This window comes from Dipodomys merriami, unplaced genomic scaffold (genome assembly GCF_024711535.1).
Source record: "Dipodomys merriami isolate MVZ:Mamm:240054 unplaced genomic scaffold, mDipMer1.0.p SCAF_2, whole genome shotgun sequence".
Classification (NCBI taxonomy): Eukaryota; Metazoa; Chordata; class Mammalia; order Rodentia; family Heteromyidae; genus Dipodomys; species Dipodomys merriami.
The window spans coordinates 79,134,276-79,151,450 of NW_027203381.1; the positions used below are offsets into that span (position 1 = coordinate 79,134,276).

The 17,175-nt window shown below is 40.2% G+C and overlaps 1 protein-coding gene across 22 annotated transcripts in view; it reads left to right on the plus strand.

Annotated features, from left to right (window-relative positions):
- Positions 1-17,175, plus strand: part of Zbtb20 (zinc finger and BTB domain containing 20) — a 730,255-nt gene that overhangs the window by 649,721 nt on the left and 63,359 nt on the right. For 19 of the 22 annotated variants that reach the window (XM_070030175.1, XM_070030177.1, XM_070030172.1 and 16 more), the window contains 3 exons: positions 5,356-5,456; positions 14,116-14,279; positions 14,656-14,843. In XM_070030175.1, the coding sequence (XP_069886276.1) occupies positions 14,269-14,279; positions 14,656-14,843 (199 nt within the window). In that variant the 5' untranslated portion in view covers positions 5,356-5,456; positions 14,116-14,268. Of the gene's footprint in view, positions 1-1,710; positions 2,515-5,355; positions 5,457-7,594; positions 7,744-14,115; positions 14,280-14,655; positions 14,844-17,175 lie in introns of those variants that run through there. The other 3 variants (XM_070030174.1, XM_070030192.1, XM_070030194.1) reach the window with 3 other exon arrangements.

The following is a 17,175-nucleotide window of genomic DNA, read 5'->3' on the forward strand; positions in this document are numbered from 1 at the left end:
TGTGAAAAATGCCTTCTTGTTTTCGAATGATTGAGTGTGGTTTCTAAGGAATGGGAAAGGCCCTTCTGAAATAAGACTTCTACAGAAAGTTGCCTACAGTGACATGGGCAGTAGGTTATATAATAACTCTGTTGACTAGGGACTTTCAAGAAAGAGCTACAGAGACATCAACAGTGCACCAGGCTGAAGAGAGTTGACCCTCGGTCTGTTCTGCCTCTTGCCAGCTAGGTCCCCAAAGCTGATTTTTTTATTACAGTGTTGATGTCATGGGCAGAGAGACGAACTGGATTTCCAGATTCTGGATAGTATTTGTGACACAAGGAGCCCCTCAAAATTATCTTTTGACCTAAAAACTGAGTATACTGAATATAGAAGTAATAGCAGGGAATACATATGAAACCCCATAAAGTCATTTTCACTATGTCTTCTTTAGAGTATAGCCAAACTTTAAGCAATAAAACAAGACACACCTGCAGTAACTCTGATTAATAGAGCCTCGAGGAAAACAAGAAGATGGGTATAAATGACTAGTTCCAAAAACTGGAAGTAAGATCATAACTGCAAGACATGAGAGTGAGAGAAATGGGTTTAAGAACAGAAAAGTTATGGCCCTATTTAATTATAAAATGCACAGTTAAGGAGGGGGGAGTGTAATTGTGGAGATGGAAGAGAAGGAAGGTTAGGGGAAAAACTAAGGAGGAGGCAACAGTGCTTGATAAGAAATGTACTCATTACCTTGTTCACGGAATTGTAACCCCTCTGTACAGTATTTTCACAATAAAAAACTTATTTAAAAATAAAATGCACAGTTAAGACAAATACTAGGCATATTTAAAATGTACACTTGTCTAGTCACATGAAGGAGCTCTATGATATAAGATCAGTTTTCTCTGCAACATACTAGACATATTGATGAGTGATTTCCTTTACAGTTTCAATGTACTTGCTGGTAGAAAAAAGAACGAAAAGTTCAGTCTGGTGAAATGTTAATAGTCTCTAACCCTATAGTGGGTTAGAAAGAACACTAAAGATCACTGGAACTCAGTCTGCTATTTTGAGGTCATGGTCCTTAATAAATGTTTCAATGCATAACACAACTCTACTATCCCGGCCAAAAGGAGTTTGATTAGTGTTGATTTCCCTCTGGTAAGTCATATTGAGTCAAGTGCTCACCTGGAAAAGAAAGAGGAAGTCCTGTCATACTACAGGCTAACAGTTAAGAGGGAGCTTTTCTAGCCAAGGAAAAATGACTAAGAACAATCTGCTTTCCTCCGTGAAACAAGCTCTGTTCTTATCTGGGCTCTTTGGTGGGCTTTTTATCTTTGGGTGAGAGAAAATGATTACATTAAGGATTGAGAAGATTTTAAACCATGTTTCTTCCATCATGAAGAGAAGAAGGCAAGAAACTAAGAACAGAATCAGGGTGGTCACCTGTATATTTTGACATATAAGATAGGAAAATAAGTGGAAAACTAGAGCATGAATACTGGGCAAAGCTAGCTGGAAAAAGCAAAGTGATTATGTAGCAAGATTGCCAGTCATCTGTTTCTATAAAATAATGAATCTAATCATGGAATTACTGCAGCATGTTTTCACCAAAAGCTACAGCTCAGCTTACAACTTTCCCAAAATGTGAGAGACTTTATTCTGAAGTTCAGCCTAAGTTAGGAGAATTTATTTTCTTGATTTTTCAGTATACCTTTGTTGTTGTTGTTTATATTATTAATAAAATGATAGGTACTCATTTGGTATGGTTGAGGCAAATAAGTAAAACAAGGCTGCTGTTGTTGTTTTAATTTTTGGAGCACAATATGTTTACTCCTAACTTCTTACTCTCCCTGGTCTGGTCACTATTGACACTCTGATGGGCCTGTTGACTTAGCAAGCACTGATTTAAAGCTTTGTGACCTTTCACATCTGTTTATCTGTTTTCCTTGCTCATCAACTAGCAAGGACAGTGGCAAGTAGTTCCCCTCATCTCTTATCCAAAAAAAAAAAAAAAATGAAAGCACTGGAGTAGATGAGTTTTAAGATCTTTTTGATTCATCCTCAGTTCCCATGACTCTTTGTAAGAGTCTTGATTCCTTCCATTTCAGTTCAGTAGACATCAGCAGCTGAGCACAGATTGCACATTACACAGAGTGCTGAAGATGCAAATAGAGAGATGTCTTCTGGCCCACCCATCATAAGGTGACAGGGCTAACACCACGCCTCTAACAAAAGGCAAATTAATAAGAGAAAAACATTAGAAATTTATGTGCTCACAGAAGACTTTGAAATGACAACCCAAAGGTGCCCATTTTTATGTTTAAGTTTGATGAAGCATGGACAACTAGGTAGAAATATGATTGGACAAAAAGATATGACCTAATGATCATAGGCTAAGTAGGGAAACCCAGCAAGGCCTGTCTGTTCAGATTCTTGCTGGCCTGCCTGAGACGTATTCCTTCCACCTGGCTATAGACAAGGACCCTTTCTCTGAAACGGTGGTCTTCTGATCTACTATCAGACAAGGTAGGTCAGAAAATTTCTTTATGGCCAGCTCGAAGATGGGAAGGCAGGGAGATATGAGAAAACTAGTTTCAAGTGTGACAGCTTGCTTTTGGGGAAGGGGATTCTAGTTTCTGTCTCCTGCTTGGTGGAAAGGAATGTCTAGTTTCTAAAGCTTGTATTGGGCAAGAGAAAGAGACAGAAGACAGGATAGGAGAGGATCAGAGAGAAGCTTTGGCTCTCAGGCTGTCTCTGAGCTCTTCACTCTGGGGGTAGTATTCTCTGAGTTCCACTTTACACCAAGTAAAGTTTTATCTCTCTATTCAAGGCCCTTATGGACGAAGAAGACAAACTATACAGTTATTAGCAATATGCCAAGGTAGTAATGAAAAGTGCTTAAGGATTTAAGGACACTTCCCTTTAGGAAATGCTTTCTAAATGAGGTAGCATTTACCTGGTTTATAAACAAGATATATGTAGACATTGGGTAATGGAAGAAAAAATGCCATGCACATGGGTGGGAAGAGTGGGACTTTGCTAGAATGTAGAATGGACTGTAGGGAGAAGAGCAGGAAAATAGACTAGGGCTTCAATCCAGTCACTTGAATGCCAAACCCAGAAGCCTTGATTTAATCCAACATGCAAAGGGGATTTGAAGAAAGGAAGAATATGGTTAGGTTGGTACTTTAGATAATTGGTGCAATGTTGGTGTGAAGGATAATGAGAAACTAGAAGTAAAGGCAGAGGTCTTGGATGGTAGATGGCAAAGAGATCAGTATATGTCAAATGTAGAAACCAAATAAAGTCAAAAAACACAGCCACTTTGTGAAGGTTAAAATTTGTTTGTGCCTTTAATTAAGTATCACTATCGTACAATACTGTGAAATTTATGTATTCACTTAATATCAATAAAAAATTATTTTAAAAAACACAGCCAGAGTAAAAGCTAGGTGATTGGCAAGTGATCGGATACAGGTTGGCAGGTATGAGGAATTAAAAATGAGGAATTAAAGATAACTTCTTAGTCATATAACAAGCAACTAGATAAAGAAGGAACCAACAAGCCAGGCACCGGTGGCTCACGCCTGTAATCCTAGCTACTCAGGAGGCTGAGATCTGAGGATCACAGTTCAAAACCAGCCCAGGCAGGAAAGTCTGTGAGACTTTTATCTCCAATAAACCACTAGGAAACCAGAAGTGGCAGTGTGGCTCAAGCAGTAGAGCGCTAGCCTTGAGCTGAAGAGCTGAGGGATAGTGCCCAAGCCCAGAGTTTATGCCCCACGACTGACCAAAAAAAAAAAAAAAAAAAAAAAAAAAAAGAAGGAACCAACAGAAGAAATAGAAAGTCTAGAGGACTGATTTTGAGAGAAAGGCAATAAACTTTGTTTTAAATTTTTGGAGCTAGAAGAACCCGGTAATATTTGATGGAAATGTAAGCTTCTTGAAGTTGGAGAACTGAATTATTCATCTTTCCCAGGTGCCTAATAGATGCTGCATGAACACTGAATGGACAAATGAATGACTATATCAGTAACTAGCTGCCATGTAGAATTGGGATTTGGAACTCTGAAAATAAATACAAACTAAAGATAGAAATGTGGATACTTTCTACTGAGAAGTGCTTGTGGAGGTCATGGAGAATGGGGTCTAAACAAAACTTGATGGGGGGAAAGTATTCAGGAAAGTATTCAGGGAAGAAAGCAACCAGTGGAGGCAGAAGAACAGAGAGCAAACTCGGAGGAAAGTTAGGATAATTCAGTGTTCTAGTGCAAATGGAGAACAAAGAGTTACTGGGGCCTACTATGACAAAAAGGGCCTGGAAAAAAACACCCAGGAGTTAGAGGCTCTTAGACAAATAACGATCATTTCTACAGCCCCCAGGCTAAACTCTTGAGGTTTGGAAGATATGAAAGGAAATGGAGACTTTGCAGTGGAGAATAGAGAGAAGTCAGGAGCTTAGGGCCATGTAGTTTAGTATTTTTAGAATAGGTAAAAGTGATCAAGAAAGAGAAGGAGACAGAAGGCATCAAAAATACCAAAACTGTGATACATGTGTACACACAGTAGAATGAGATTCAGACTTTGAAAGGAAAGAAAGCCTGTCACTGACCACAAGAGAGATGAATCTGAACTATGCTCCATTAAATGAAACAACCCAGACCTAGAAAGACAAATACAATGTGACTTATATATGGAATCCAAAAAAGTTAAACTCAGAGAAGCAGAAAGGCAAATCTTTACCAGAGACTGTGGACATGTTAGCCAAAGGATACAAAAGTTTAGTTAGACAGGAAAAATAAGTTCAGAGATCTCTGTTGTACGTAGGTGACGATAACAATCTATCATATACTGAAGTATATGAGTATATAGAGTAGATTTTAGCTATTTTTACGACAAAAAGATAAATTTCGGATGCAATACATATACTAATTTAGCCATTCCACATTGTATGCATAGCTAAAACATGCCGTACGCCCCAACTATGTAGAATTTGGTCACCAATATATAAATAATAAACAATAATTGGAGCAACATCAGAAGCAGCATTTGTGACAAAACTGAAAGACACTGTTCCCCCTCACCTTAACTGACAGACTTTAATTTCCAAATCAGAGACACAAAAATAAGCTGGAAGGTGTGAGTGCTATCTCAGAGCCCACAGGCAGCCAGGCAGAAAGTCTGAAAATGGAGTCTGAATGACATCTTCTCCATTTTCCCTTCCATGCTTTACCACTTTCTGGTGCAAAGATGCAAAAACCAGCCTCACCACCAAGTCCCATAGTTGAATTATTGTCAATATAAATGACCACCATCATCATCGTCTACTCATTTAACAACCTTGTATTTGTTGTTGGTTTGTGCTAGATGCGGCTGCTCTCTGTCCCCTGCCCCAATGAACATCTGCACTAGGCCCAAGCCTTGGACTGACTTACCTGAAGAGTGACACCATTTGTTTGGAAACTACTGTGAGTATGTTATGCCAATGAAGACTTCTTAGTTCACGTTGCATAATTAAATACAAACACACTTGTGAAAAGCAGATCAAATTTTAAGTGTCGGATGCAGCAAAGGAACCCAGCTCAGTCCTGATATGCCCGTGGTGTTTTTCAGCTTCCAGAATGGAGTGAATGCCCTGGGCATTTACTGGCCTAGTCGCTCTGCTAAGCCAGTCTGAACATACTTGGAAGAATTGTGACTGTTCTTGGTTATCTATGCCACTTTCCCAAGCTATTTTCTCCACGAGTCTGCTGCATATCACTGTTGTATCCCACTCTAGTGAATGTCATGGTAGCATGTCATTTCCTGATCAGATCTGTGGGCTAACTTTGCTTACCTTTGTCTACCTCTGTCTGAGCTGCATCCCAATCCAGTTACCTCCTTGCTAATCTAGGCTCCTTTTACATATCTCCTAGCCAACATAGAAGCTCAGCTGTGCTCTCTGGGTATGTGGTTCTATGTAGTTTTTTTTTCTTTTCATGTAAAGCATTTATACAAAAATACAGCCCTTGGGAAGAAATGTGGAAGAATGAGTTGGGGTAGGACATGTAACACTCATGAGAAAAAAATGGTGAGCGGGGCACCAGTCGCTGACTCACGATCTTAATCCTAGCTACTTAGGAGGCTGAGATATGAGGATTGCAATTTGAAGTCAGCCTGGGCAGGAAAGTCCATGAAACTCTGACCTCCAATTAAGCACCAGAAAAGCTGGAAGTAGAGCTGTGACTCAAGTGGTAGAGTGCTAGCCTCAAATATAAAAGCTAAAAGACAGTGCATAGGTCCGGAGTTCAAGCCCCAAGTTTGACATGCACAAAAAAAAAAAAAAAAAAAGAAAAGTGATATAAAGGATTCACTAATCATCGCTAAAACAGACAAGTATATGTTCTTTTTCCTCTAGAAAAGTAGAACATGCAAAACACCTTAATTATACATTTTTTAATGAACATGTATTGTAATTGTTGTAGTCACAAGTTTTCCTATATGGTGTGAGGCAGGTCATGGATGGTGTGTTAAAGACAGCTCTGTGAGTGGAAAATTCTAAACCTGGGAGACTAGCATCCCTTTTGGGCTTCAGGTAGGATTGTCACATTCATCACTGTGGGTTTTTTTTTAGCCATTGTGGCATAAATTGAACCCAAAAAGATGAAGCCAGAATTCTGTTTTTGTGTCACTTTTTACCTGTAATGCTTCTAGTCTCCTGGATTATAATTAATGGGGTTGATGCTTAGGTGACAGACACCTACCTGGCCAAGATAGTAGTGGGAACTGCCAGTGCTCTGCAGTCTGAATGGGATGAAAGGGAACTAGAGAGGGGAGCGAAGATTCAAAACAGAGGTTCATACCCACACAAGGAACTTATTCACACAGCATCATGTTATTTACTCACGTGATTTGCATTATTCCTAAGGAGTCCCTTGGAAATGATCACACCCGAGCATTTCTCTTCTTCATCCGAGAATAACTATGCTGGTGCAAGTAGCCCCACCATACTAGGATACAAACTGGTTCCGAGCTTCTGAATCCTCTGAAAGGAGAGAAGCCCATACCACTCTTACTTTTCTACAAATCAAAAGCTGATTTTCCTTGAGAATTTCCACAGCCCTTGTTTCAGCCACGGGAAATATTTTGTCTTCTCGTGGGCCCTAGGGAGTGAACAGATGGAGTTAAAAATCCTTGCAGCCTCTGCTATCCTGAAAGTCAACTTCCTTACATGCAGAAGAGAAATAATACTAAGACCTCTTTTCTCTATAAAGAGGGGGAAATATTAAAATATGAACTGTTTGCCAAAGTATGTCCTTCCTGTGGCTTGACAAGGCTCTGGGTCCAGTCTCAAAGCTTTGGGTACGTGGAGAGAAGCATGAGATTTTAGCACACTACCTGCAAGATCACACAGTTTGTTGTCAGCATATAGGAGGTATACATAGCATCTGGCACAGTAGGGATGAATACATGTATCAATCATCTAAAATTTACAGGGCATTTACTATGTGTCAGCCACTGTTCTTCGCTAAGGATACAGTAGATTTTATTTTCTTGAAGACAAAAATGGGCACATGAAAGCTAAAAATTACTCATTTTATCTTATTTTGTTCTTTTCCTCAAAAAGTGTATTTGCGAAGAAAGAGTGAAAGAAAGGAAAGGAAAGGAAAAGGAGTTTTTAAAAAAAGGAAAGGTGAAGAATAAATACATTAAATGAATCTTCTTAATACCCTTACTCCAACACCAGGCCATTTTCTGCTCTGATGAGCAATCCAGGTGAGTTCTCAGTCCTACACAGTCTGGGCTCTCAGGTGACCAACTGATCAGCAAGAGATGTGAGAGGGGGAGGAAAAAGAAGTTAGGCTACTTATTAGTTCAAATCCCCTTCTGATTGGACGAAGATCACCCTGCCCTTTCTTTGTCCCTTCAGTTTAAGTGTTTGAAAGCTGAGATTAAAAGAGCTCCAAGATTTCCAGTCCCAAGTGCTTCACTACCTCTTCAAGGTCCCTTAGGCTCATCTACACCTCAGTGTACCATCCTTTCACGAACCTCCCTTCAGTTCAAACCTTTATGTATGCCAACTGTTTCCTGACTGGTACAGTGAGGGACAAATACACTATCAAGCATTCTAAATCAGCCCTGCCATGAAAGGTTTAAAAAAAAAAAAAAAAGGAGAGAATAAAATGGTTTAATCATGAGAACATTTTAAATTGATGTGATATTAGGCCAAGTCATGAAAAGAGAAATTGTAAGAAAGCATGATAAGCAAGAGCACTGCAGGTTGTTCGATGAATAGCCATCGTGTTCTGACTTGATGGGCGTCCATAGGCCAAGCGCTGCCTGCTTGACCCTCAACTTCAAGGAGCTCTTGGTATAGCCACAGCAATGACAAGCATGTCAATAGAAAGGAGGTGTTAGAAGGAAAATGCAGTGAGATCAGAGTATTAAAGAGATTGCTTATTCTAACAGTCTTTCTACCTTTGCTACACTAACAATCCACTTGCCCTTGCCCCAAATCTAGATACTAAAAAGGTTTACTTAGATAAAGGCAATGTCATATTACATAGCTAATGGGATGAAAACCACACAACAAGTGTTCTGAAAGGAGCCACCATTACTGAGTGCTTACTGTGTACCAGGCCCTGTGTGCTACTCAGTCACAAAGCTCATCTCATTTCTTCCTCACAACAGTCCTACAGGATAGGTATTAGTGTTCCCCTTTGGCAGGTGAGGCTCAGAGATGCAAAATAATCTTCCTATAACACACAGCTAGGTAGTGAAGCTGAGTTCTTGTGCTTTACCCTCATTGGGGAGGTTTGTCACCACCTCCCCTTCTCCTTCCAAGATAATACACTAGTGCCAAGCAAGGTAGGAAAATGGTACGTTTCCAGAAAGGCTGGGGAGGCATCACTGATCTAAATTATCTGGAGCCAATGACTGAGTAATTATTTATCAAAAAGATGTTCTGAGTAATTCTTTCCTATCTAACCAAGTTGATAAGTAGAAGGCATGTTAATGTGCAGAAGGCAGGAGCCCAGTGAAGGGAGAAAATTGGGAGAAGGAGATAGAAGAGAGCACTCTCCTTTCAACAGACCCTGGAGACTGATAAGAGCTCACACGGATAAAATATTTATTTTTCCATATGTTGCAGAAAGCACTGCCATTACTGTATGTGTGCAATATGTGCAAACAAGTGTGAAATATATACATCAAATGCCACCGATCTAGTTAATTTCCATGCATTTCACATGCTTAATACCTACCATCTCCTCCATATGTTTTAATGCATATTTCTTTCCACATACAATATGGTCTGGTTAGGAAAGAGCCAACGTCTCCACAGTCTTGTTCACTGCTATGTTTCAGCCCAAAACTTGTTGTCAGGGCCAGCACAGACAGAGTTAAAAACCAGAAGGTTCTGCTGGCTAACTCAGCTGCCAGTCACCTTAAAATGCCTTTCCAGCTCTTGAGGCAGCCTTTCTCTCATAACAGAAATGTTCGCAGTGGGGAGATGAAAATGTTTTTGTTCTCTTTGGACAATTGGGAGATGTTCGGTCAGAGTGTCAGAACTGACCGTTGAAAAGCCAGTGCCTGCGGTCACACTTTTTATTTTTATTTTTTGAATGCAGAGCTCCACCAGTGTGGCGGGAGGTAGTGCACAGTGATTGGTCTGTTTCTCACTGGGAGTGTTCAGAGTACACCCAGTTTTGCTTTGCATATATTTACGAAACATCTGCCCTTTTCTTGTTAAGTCCTTCCCCCTCACCAGCTCCATTTCCCCTTTTCCCTGATTTCTTTCTTTGTTGTTGTTGGCTTATCTAACTTTTTGGGGGGGAGGTGGGGAGGAGCAGCTTTCATTTTCTGGTTGAGGGGTGACTTCATTAGCGTATATAATTTTAAACAGAGTGAAAGAAAATAGAAAGAGAGAAAGAAAAAAAGAGAGAGAAGGGGGTGAGAGGGAGCTGAAAAGAGACTGAGAGGCCAGAAAGAGCTTGGCAAACCAACCTTTGGCATGGTGACCAGGAGGAAGGCTCTGGTAGGAGTTTGCCTTTGGAAACACTGCCTGGAGTCTGCTGCCCTCTGAAGGCTCCAGGGAATACTGCAGGGCCACGGAGGCTCAAAGAGGCTTGTCCTCAGATGTGCCATGTTGATAGAATTCCTTTTAGACAGCCGAAAAGGTATTTTCAATTAGTAACAACAAAGCTTGATCTTTCTTCTTACTAAAAATATATGCTGCCAAACAAGGGGCGGGGCAGTCATGGAACAGTACCTGTGTATGTCAGACACACCAGTGCTGCTTTAGTGGTTCTTAACTCCAGCAAAAAAAAAAAAAAAAAAAGGAGTCTGAAAGGACCGTGAGAGAGGTTGAGACAGGAAATGAATTGCTTTGGAAGACAGTAAGCAATTTCGTCTGTGCAGTTCGGAATCAGCCCAGTGGTAAAAATGGTAAGCAAAGCAGTTTAAGAAAATGGGGATTGAGCCAAAAGGGTTGGTTTTCAATATATCCTATTTGTTGAGATGGTGGCAATGCCTCTGCACACTTGGTCTCCAACGGTGGCCCTTGTGGAAACAAAGGGGCAGGGCGCAAGATGTCAGAAGGATACAGTCCAAAGCAGGAAGCAAAGACACTGATAAGAACAACAGTACAACTTCTTTGTTTTCCTTTGCCTCTTTTTTTTTTTAAGTTTCAATTTAGCATGTGCATATGTCTGTACAATGCATCTTGATCAGTGTTACCCCTTCCATCATTCTTCCCCCCTTCTTTCCCATCCCTTCCCATCTTCTTACAACACTTACTTTCCATTTTCATGTAGGTATGCTATATTATGACTCTTTGCCACTCCTCTCTCCCACCATTCCTCTTCCCATTCATCTACCCCCCCCCCCCCCAACCCCTTCAGCCAAGATACATTTTAGCTTCCTGGTATTCATTTTGTTAAAAACTGTGTTAATTACTCAGAGGGGTTACACCATGGAATAACACTCCCTGTGTGCACTGGACTTTAGTCAGTTTGATCATAACAGTACAGTTTCTGTGATGTTAAAATCAAAGGACATTGGTGGTTTTGCCATGGACTTATGCTTAAGAATGTCCTTCATTTCCAAACCCCACATCTGAAACTAGTGCAGGCCTTGTCTAGAAGCATTATAGTTAAACTTTTTTTTCCCCTTCTGGATGATATTTCTCATTGGTGGGTTTTGACTCACTATGTACACGAATTATGAAGACTAGCCTAGTTCTACTATGTAAAATGGTACCACTCATAGTAAATGACTTTCATGAATTCAAAGAAAAAACAGCCAGTCTAGGTAGATTTCTTTTTTTGTAATATGTTTTTTATTGTAAAAATGCTGTACAGAGGGGTTACAGTTACATGAGTAAGGTAATGAGTACATTTCCTGCCGAGCGTTGTTACCTCCTCCTTTGTTTTTCCCCTACCCAGTCTAGGTAGATTTCAAAGTATAAGAGACAAGAACTTAACTGGAGTTGAAACAATCACTACTCACAGCTCCATTTCATGTCACTAACTCACAGTTCTTAAATGACAGCTTTGTGTATGTTTCTGCTTCACAGTATAGACTAGACAATAAATTCTGGGAGAACAGGAACCAGGTTTGTTTAATTCCTTAACTCATTCTGGCACATCATAGGCACATAGTAAATATTTGTAAAATGAATATATGAATAAGTGAATGATGAAAGGGAAGGAAGACGGAAAGAATGGATGAACACAGGAAATATAAAAATAACTAAAACATTTCCTTATCCTTAGAGAAGTTACTATCTTAGAAATGGAATAAGCACATAAATAATGGTTACTGAAATAAAGTTTAGTGAATAAAATAAGATTACTAAAAAGTAATGGAGGATTTCAGGGAAAGAGATGAGGAGAAGAAATACTATCAAATATGGAGGTATCAAGACAACTAGAGGATGGAGACAGGATTTAGTAAATAGAAAGGGTAAGTTTGATTTCCACGGGCAGCTATGAGAATAGGGTTTTCAATAACATGGTGGTACACAACTATAATTCCAGCATTTGAGAGACTAAAGAAGGAAGGTTATGAGTTCCAGACAGCCTAGGATATATTATAGGCAAAACTCTTATCCCAATAAAACAAAGTATATTCAAAGCAAGAAAGATAACCTGAGTAAAGGTATAGAGTCGTATATGTAGATTCAGGACTTTCTAGGGATAGTCAAGAATTTTGAGAGTCCTGTATGGCCAATATATAGAACAAACATAATAAGCTAGAGCACAGAAGGAACCAACCTTGAGCGTCAGGCCAATGTGGTCATCTCAGATTTAACAATGCAAAGAAGCAAGGCTAGAAGAATCACAGAGGCTTGTGTGCTAGTTAGATAATGGTCTTTCGGATAAAAAAGATGGTAAGTAATTCCATGAAATTGGAAAGGAATCACAGACGTGGAAAATAGAAGACAGGAAGAGAACAGAATTGCCAGGACTCAATGTTTAACTGGCTTGAAGGCAGAGAAAGCCTGAGGTTTCCTCCCAGCCACAGATGCAGAGATCGAAATGGGGATCCTGGAGGAAGCACAGGTCTTCACAGCAAAGGGGAGCTGGACTTCGGAGACTTTGATCTTGAATACTTTCTTAAATGAAAACCCAGAATATCTTATCTCTTGGTATCCAGGAAGATACTCCAGGTTTGGGGGCTAATTCGTAGTCACTCATTCAGCTATGTAGTTTGCTGTTTCTCTTATATTTCAGAAAAAAGATGTCTGAAAGTTTCTCTTCTATTCTAATCTTTACCATGCTATTTCTGCCTTCTGCCCTCTGAAGAAACAGATTTGATTTCACAACCTGTTGGACCAAACACACAACATACTAATCATAACACCATATTCTGCGAGGGCAGACTTAACTACCCAGTACAACAAATTATAGAACGAAATATTCTGTATAACGCATCCAATGCCATGCTCACAGAAACAAGAGAAGCATGGAAACAAATCTACTTACAACAAATTATGTACCACACATAATCTCCTCTCAAAAATATGCTTTCTCTGCTTACTCTCCACATAGTGAGCTAGAAAGACATGAAGTCAAGGAAACTGCAGACATGTTCAAGAACTAGTCTCTCATTTTCACTGAGGTCTAATGTATATATATTGTAAGCCCTCTTATTAATTACCATTATAAGCATATTCACCCCTGTTTGGGGTTAACAGCCTTCACTTTGGGTCATCCACAAGCCAGGCCTGCCTATTCCCATCCAAACTACATGTACTCCCAGTCCCAACTGTGTCAGCCACATGCTGCTACTATGCCCATGCTATCTGGATACCCATTCCCAGTCACATACTATTTCTAGTGTCCAGTTGAAAGATGCCCCATCCTGGCTATATGCCCGATATAGGATGCTTTTCCCTGGCTACAAGCCAGCTATAGAATGTCCTGCCTTGACTGTCTGATATCTCTTGTGTCCAGCTGTGACTACAAAGATTTCCTGCTCCCAGTCCCTTCGCATGCCTTCAGTCTCCTTAATGCCATAGGACTACCTCCCCTGCCTGAGAGCAGTTTGCTACTCTCTATTCCGAGAGAGATAGCCTGTCAGCTTTGGCTAGCAATATATGCTTCTTTCTTCTACATAACTGTGTGTCCATGCGGTTTTCTAGGTTGGTGCTTACAACCATCAGTTGTATTGTTCTGGAGAGAGAAGCCATGGTTGACTTAAACAGCTGAATTAATCCTATTCCTGAACCTATAGCTGAACTTCCTCGTCTTAGCCCTAAATAATAGTTCCACTCTAATTCCTTCCACTCACCTCTTCCCCTCCTGCTGAAGGAACACACCATCACCCTCCTAAACTCCAGAAAGGACAACATTAAAACACAAAGGAATTTTAACCTGAAGCAGAGTAGAGTGGGATCACCCTCTTGAACAAGGACTTAAGCGGTTCAGATCATGTTTCACTTGACCTTCCGCCATTACCTGCTCTCATCCGTACAGTTTTTACAAGTTTAGATTGTGATTTGAAGTTACGTATTGATTTGAAAAAAGAAAAAAACAAAATGTTAACAGCAAGAAAGTTGAATGTTCCATAATGTGTTCCGGGAAATGAAACTTAAAGCTGGAAGGAACCGCTAAGGCCTTCTAATCTGAGACCTTTATTTTACAGATAAGGAAACTGAAGCCCAGAGAGGTGAAGTGAGGTGCCCAAGGCTACACAGCAAGTTAGAGGCACAGCTAGTACCATAGCTCAAGTCTCCTGACTCCCAGTCCAGTGCTCCTCCCATTACTCCACGGGTCCTGTCTCTAAGCTTCCTGACAAATGCTAGAACGGTAAACCTCCACTAGTATTTTTCCAGACCATGTTAAAACTCTAAAGGGGGTGGGAGGGAGGATGCTTTCTTGGATAATGTCAGCCATACGTAGCTCAAGCTGTCTAAAGTTCTGGGACAGGGTCTTTTTATACAGCCAACAGAGTCCAAATGTGGTGCTGTTTGCTTGGCCCATATGCTTTCATGTGTTCCCAGTTAGGCCATTACTGGAGGGGAAAAAAAACAAGAATCAGCTTGTTTTAAAACAAGGGACATACTGGACTCCCTCCCATCCCCCTTCAGAAAAAAAAAAATCAAGTTATCTTTAACAGATTCTAAAAATGCCTTTTCCCAAATATTCAGTCAGTTCCTTCAAAGGGCCCTTTGTTTATTTTCAGGAAGAAACCCAAGACAGCTGAAAACCAGAAGGCATCTGAGGAGAATGAGATTACTCAGCCGGGTGGATCCAGCGCCAAGCCGGGCCTTCCCTGCCTGAACTTTGAAGCTGTTTTGTCTCCAGACCCAGCCCTCATCCACTCAACACATTCACTGACAAACTCTCACGCTCACACCGGGTCATCTGATTGTGAGTACACCAGGAAGGTGATGGTGTCTTCGCAGTGCTTAGAGTAGTAGTGGTTCTCCCCTGGGGCCTGGCTGTTTTACATTCAGAGCAAGCTGCTTCCATTTGGTCTTCTAAAGTAGCCAAAAGCACCGTGCCACCATTTTGATTCAGCCATTTTATATGTTCAAAGTGAGATTAGATTTAAAAGGCAGGTAACCAGCCATTTGGCTCCAAAAGGCTGATTAATTACAAGAGCCATGTTTTCTTTCATAATTTTTCACTCAGAAAAAGAAGTCACATTGCTGCTTTCTAATTATTCTTCCTCCAAATAAAGGCACTTTTCACCACTATTAAATGAAACAACCAAGTATGGACCTCAGGCCAGTTAGACATAAGGAAACATCCATTTTGAAATTACATAACACAAGTCAGATCAGTATTAGTTATTGGAGTCTCATGTAGCTTGGCTGAATTTCTGTCTTTCCAGTTTTTAATTTATTTTGAAGTGGTTAAAGGATAGCATAAATTTACAGAAGAAAAGAGAATGGCTTCCAAGAATTCAAAAGCCACCCAGACATCACATAGCCAATAAGAAGTCAGGTTAAAAATATTTTTTAATTAAAAAAACTGCCTGAGGGCTAAATTTGGAAATGGGCAGCTTAATGAGATCGTCACTACTGAAATCACTGCCTTGCTGTTTATTTTTGCTGTCTCCTCGCAAATCTGGAAGTCACTTCCTCCATTCTATTTTAAGAAAGTTGATAGACCATGTTAGGAGATTTTTTTTTCCTTCTGAAGGTAACCTGATACCTCAGAAACACGTGTGTTGACAGCCCCATTCTGAAAGACAATTCCTTTTAGTTTTAAGACACCCAACAACTTCTGAGCTGATCTCCACACAGGATGTCTGGGAACTAGCACAAAGCTGGCATGTTCTTCAGAATAAGTAAGAAAAGACCAAAAAAGTTGTATTTCACAAAAAATCATACTACGTTTCTGCTTACAGAGACAAAGGTTATTCATTAGGAAGTGAGGTTCGAAACCTCTTTTTGTTATTTTTTAAGATTCTGGGAAGAGCACTGGAGGTGACTGGATCTAGGAGATTCCATCCACTACTGCTTTGTCCAAGTCGTTTCTATCTGAAAAGATGAGACATAGGGGCAGGCAGGGTGTGAAGAGAACTTTTTCTACAGATGCTGGGACAGAGACTACACTCTAACTGTCATGAGAAAAGGGAAAGCAAAACAAGTAGATCCAAATCTCTACAGTCTGTGTGATTTAAACAAAGTTGCAGCTTTCACAGAGACATACAGGGGTCAGAAGCAGGGATTGTGTTCTCTAGTCTGTCAGCATAGTCACACCCTTAGACTTCCTTGCCTGGCTGTCTCCTGCCTAATAGTAATTACAGGAAGAATCAGAAAATAGCATGGCATCAGGCCTACAGACATATGCACATGGTGCCTACGTACCGGGAAGGTGGCCTGTGTCTGTGATGAAGGGTCTGGAGCTTTTGCATGCAGATCTTCATGGCTTGGCTTTCTGCCATGCCTGACGGGGTAGATTACACAGTATGGCCTTCACCCAGAAATCTCCTGTTACAGCAAAATGAATATTGCTGGATAGAAAAAAGCATTGAGTTTCATATATCGTACTTTACTATAAGCATCCTCCGGCCAGGCCTTACAAGTCTTACTAGCACACACAGTTGGAAGAACAGTGGGAGGATGCTGGAACCATAGACTCAGAGGAAGCCAGCAGAGCAGACCTCCATAGGGTGTCTGAATGCAGTTGGAAGGAGAAAGAATGGGAGGAGAAACCTAATCTCCAGCTGTTTAGAAAGTCATTTTGATTTTGCCATTAAGATGTGTAATTCTTTTCTGCTCCAACCTGTTGTTTAAATTGATTTTACATTTCTCTAAACGTATTTGGATCGTAGTTTGTCCTGATTTGAGCCTACACTTAGAAGAAAATTGTTTTTAGGAAAGATTCACAGAAATCTGTCCATTTGGAGATTGCTTGAGAGAAGACAGGAAAGAAGTTTATTTTAAGCTGTTAAAAATTTTGGATGCTCTTCTTGCATTCAAGAAGGTTTTTTTTTTTTACTTTTAAATGTCATTCTTACCATAGATTAATTTAAAAGCTTAATTTCTTTAAGGTAAAATATTCAGTTACTATTTAGAACTAACAGATTTGGGGCATTTAAAAATAGTGCCCTTGACTTGTTAGTCTCTTTAGCTTCAGGAACATCCCACCCTGTGTGTGTTGCCTGACTTTCACAAGTGCCTGAATTTTTATAGCACCTTTTTATTTGTCATGTATTTAGCAAAATTATTCTTAGTCATGCCTTAATGCC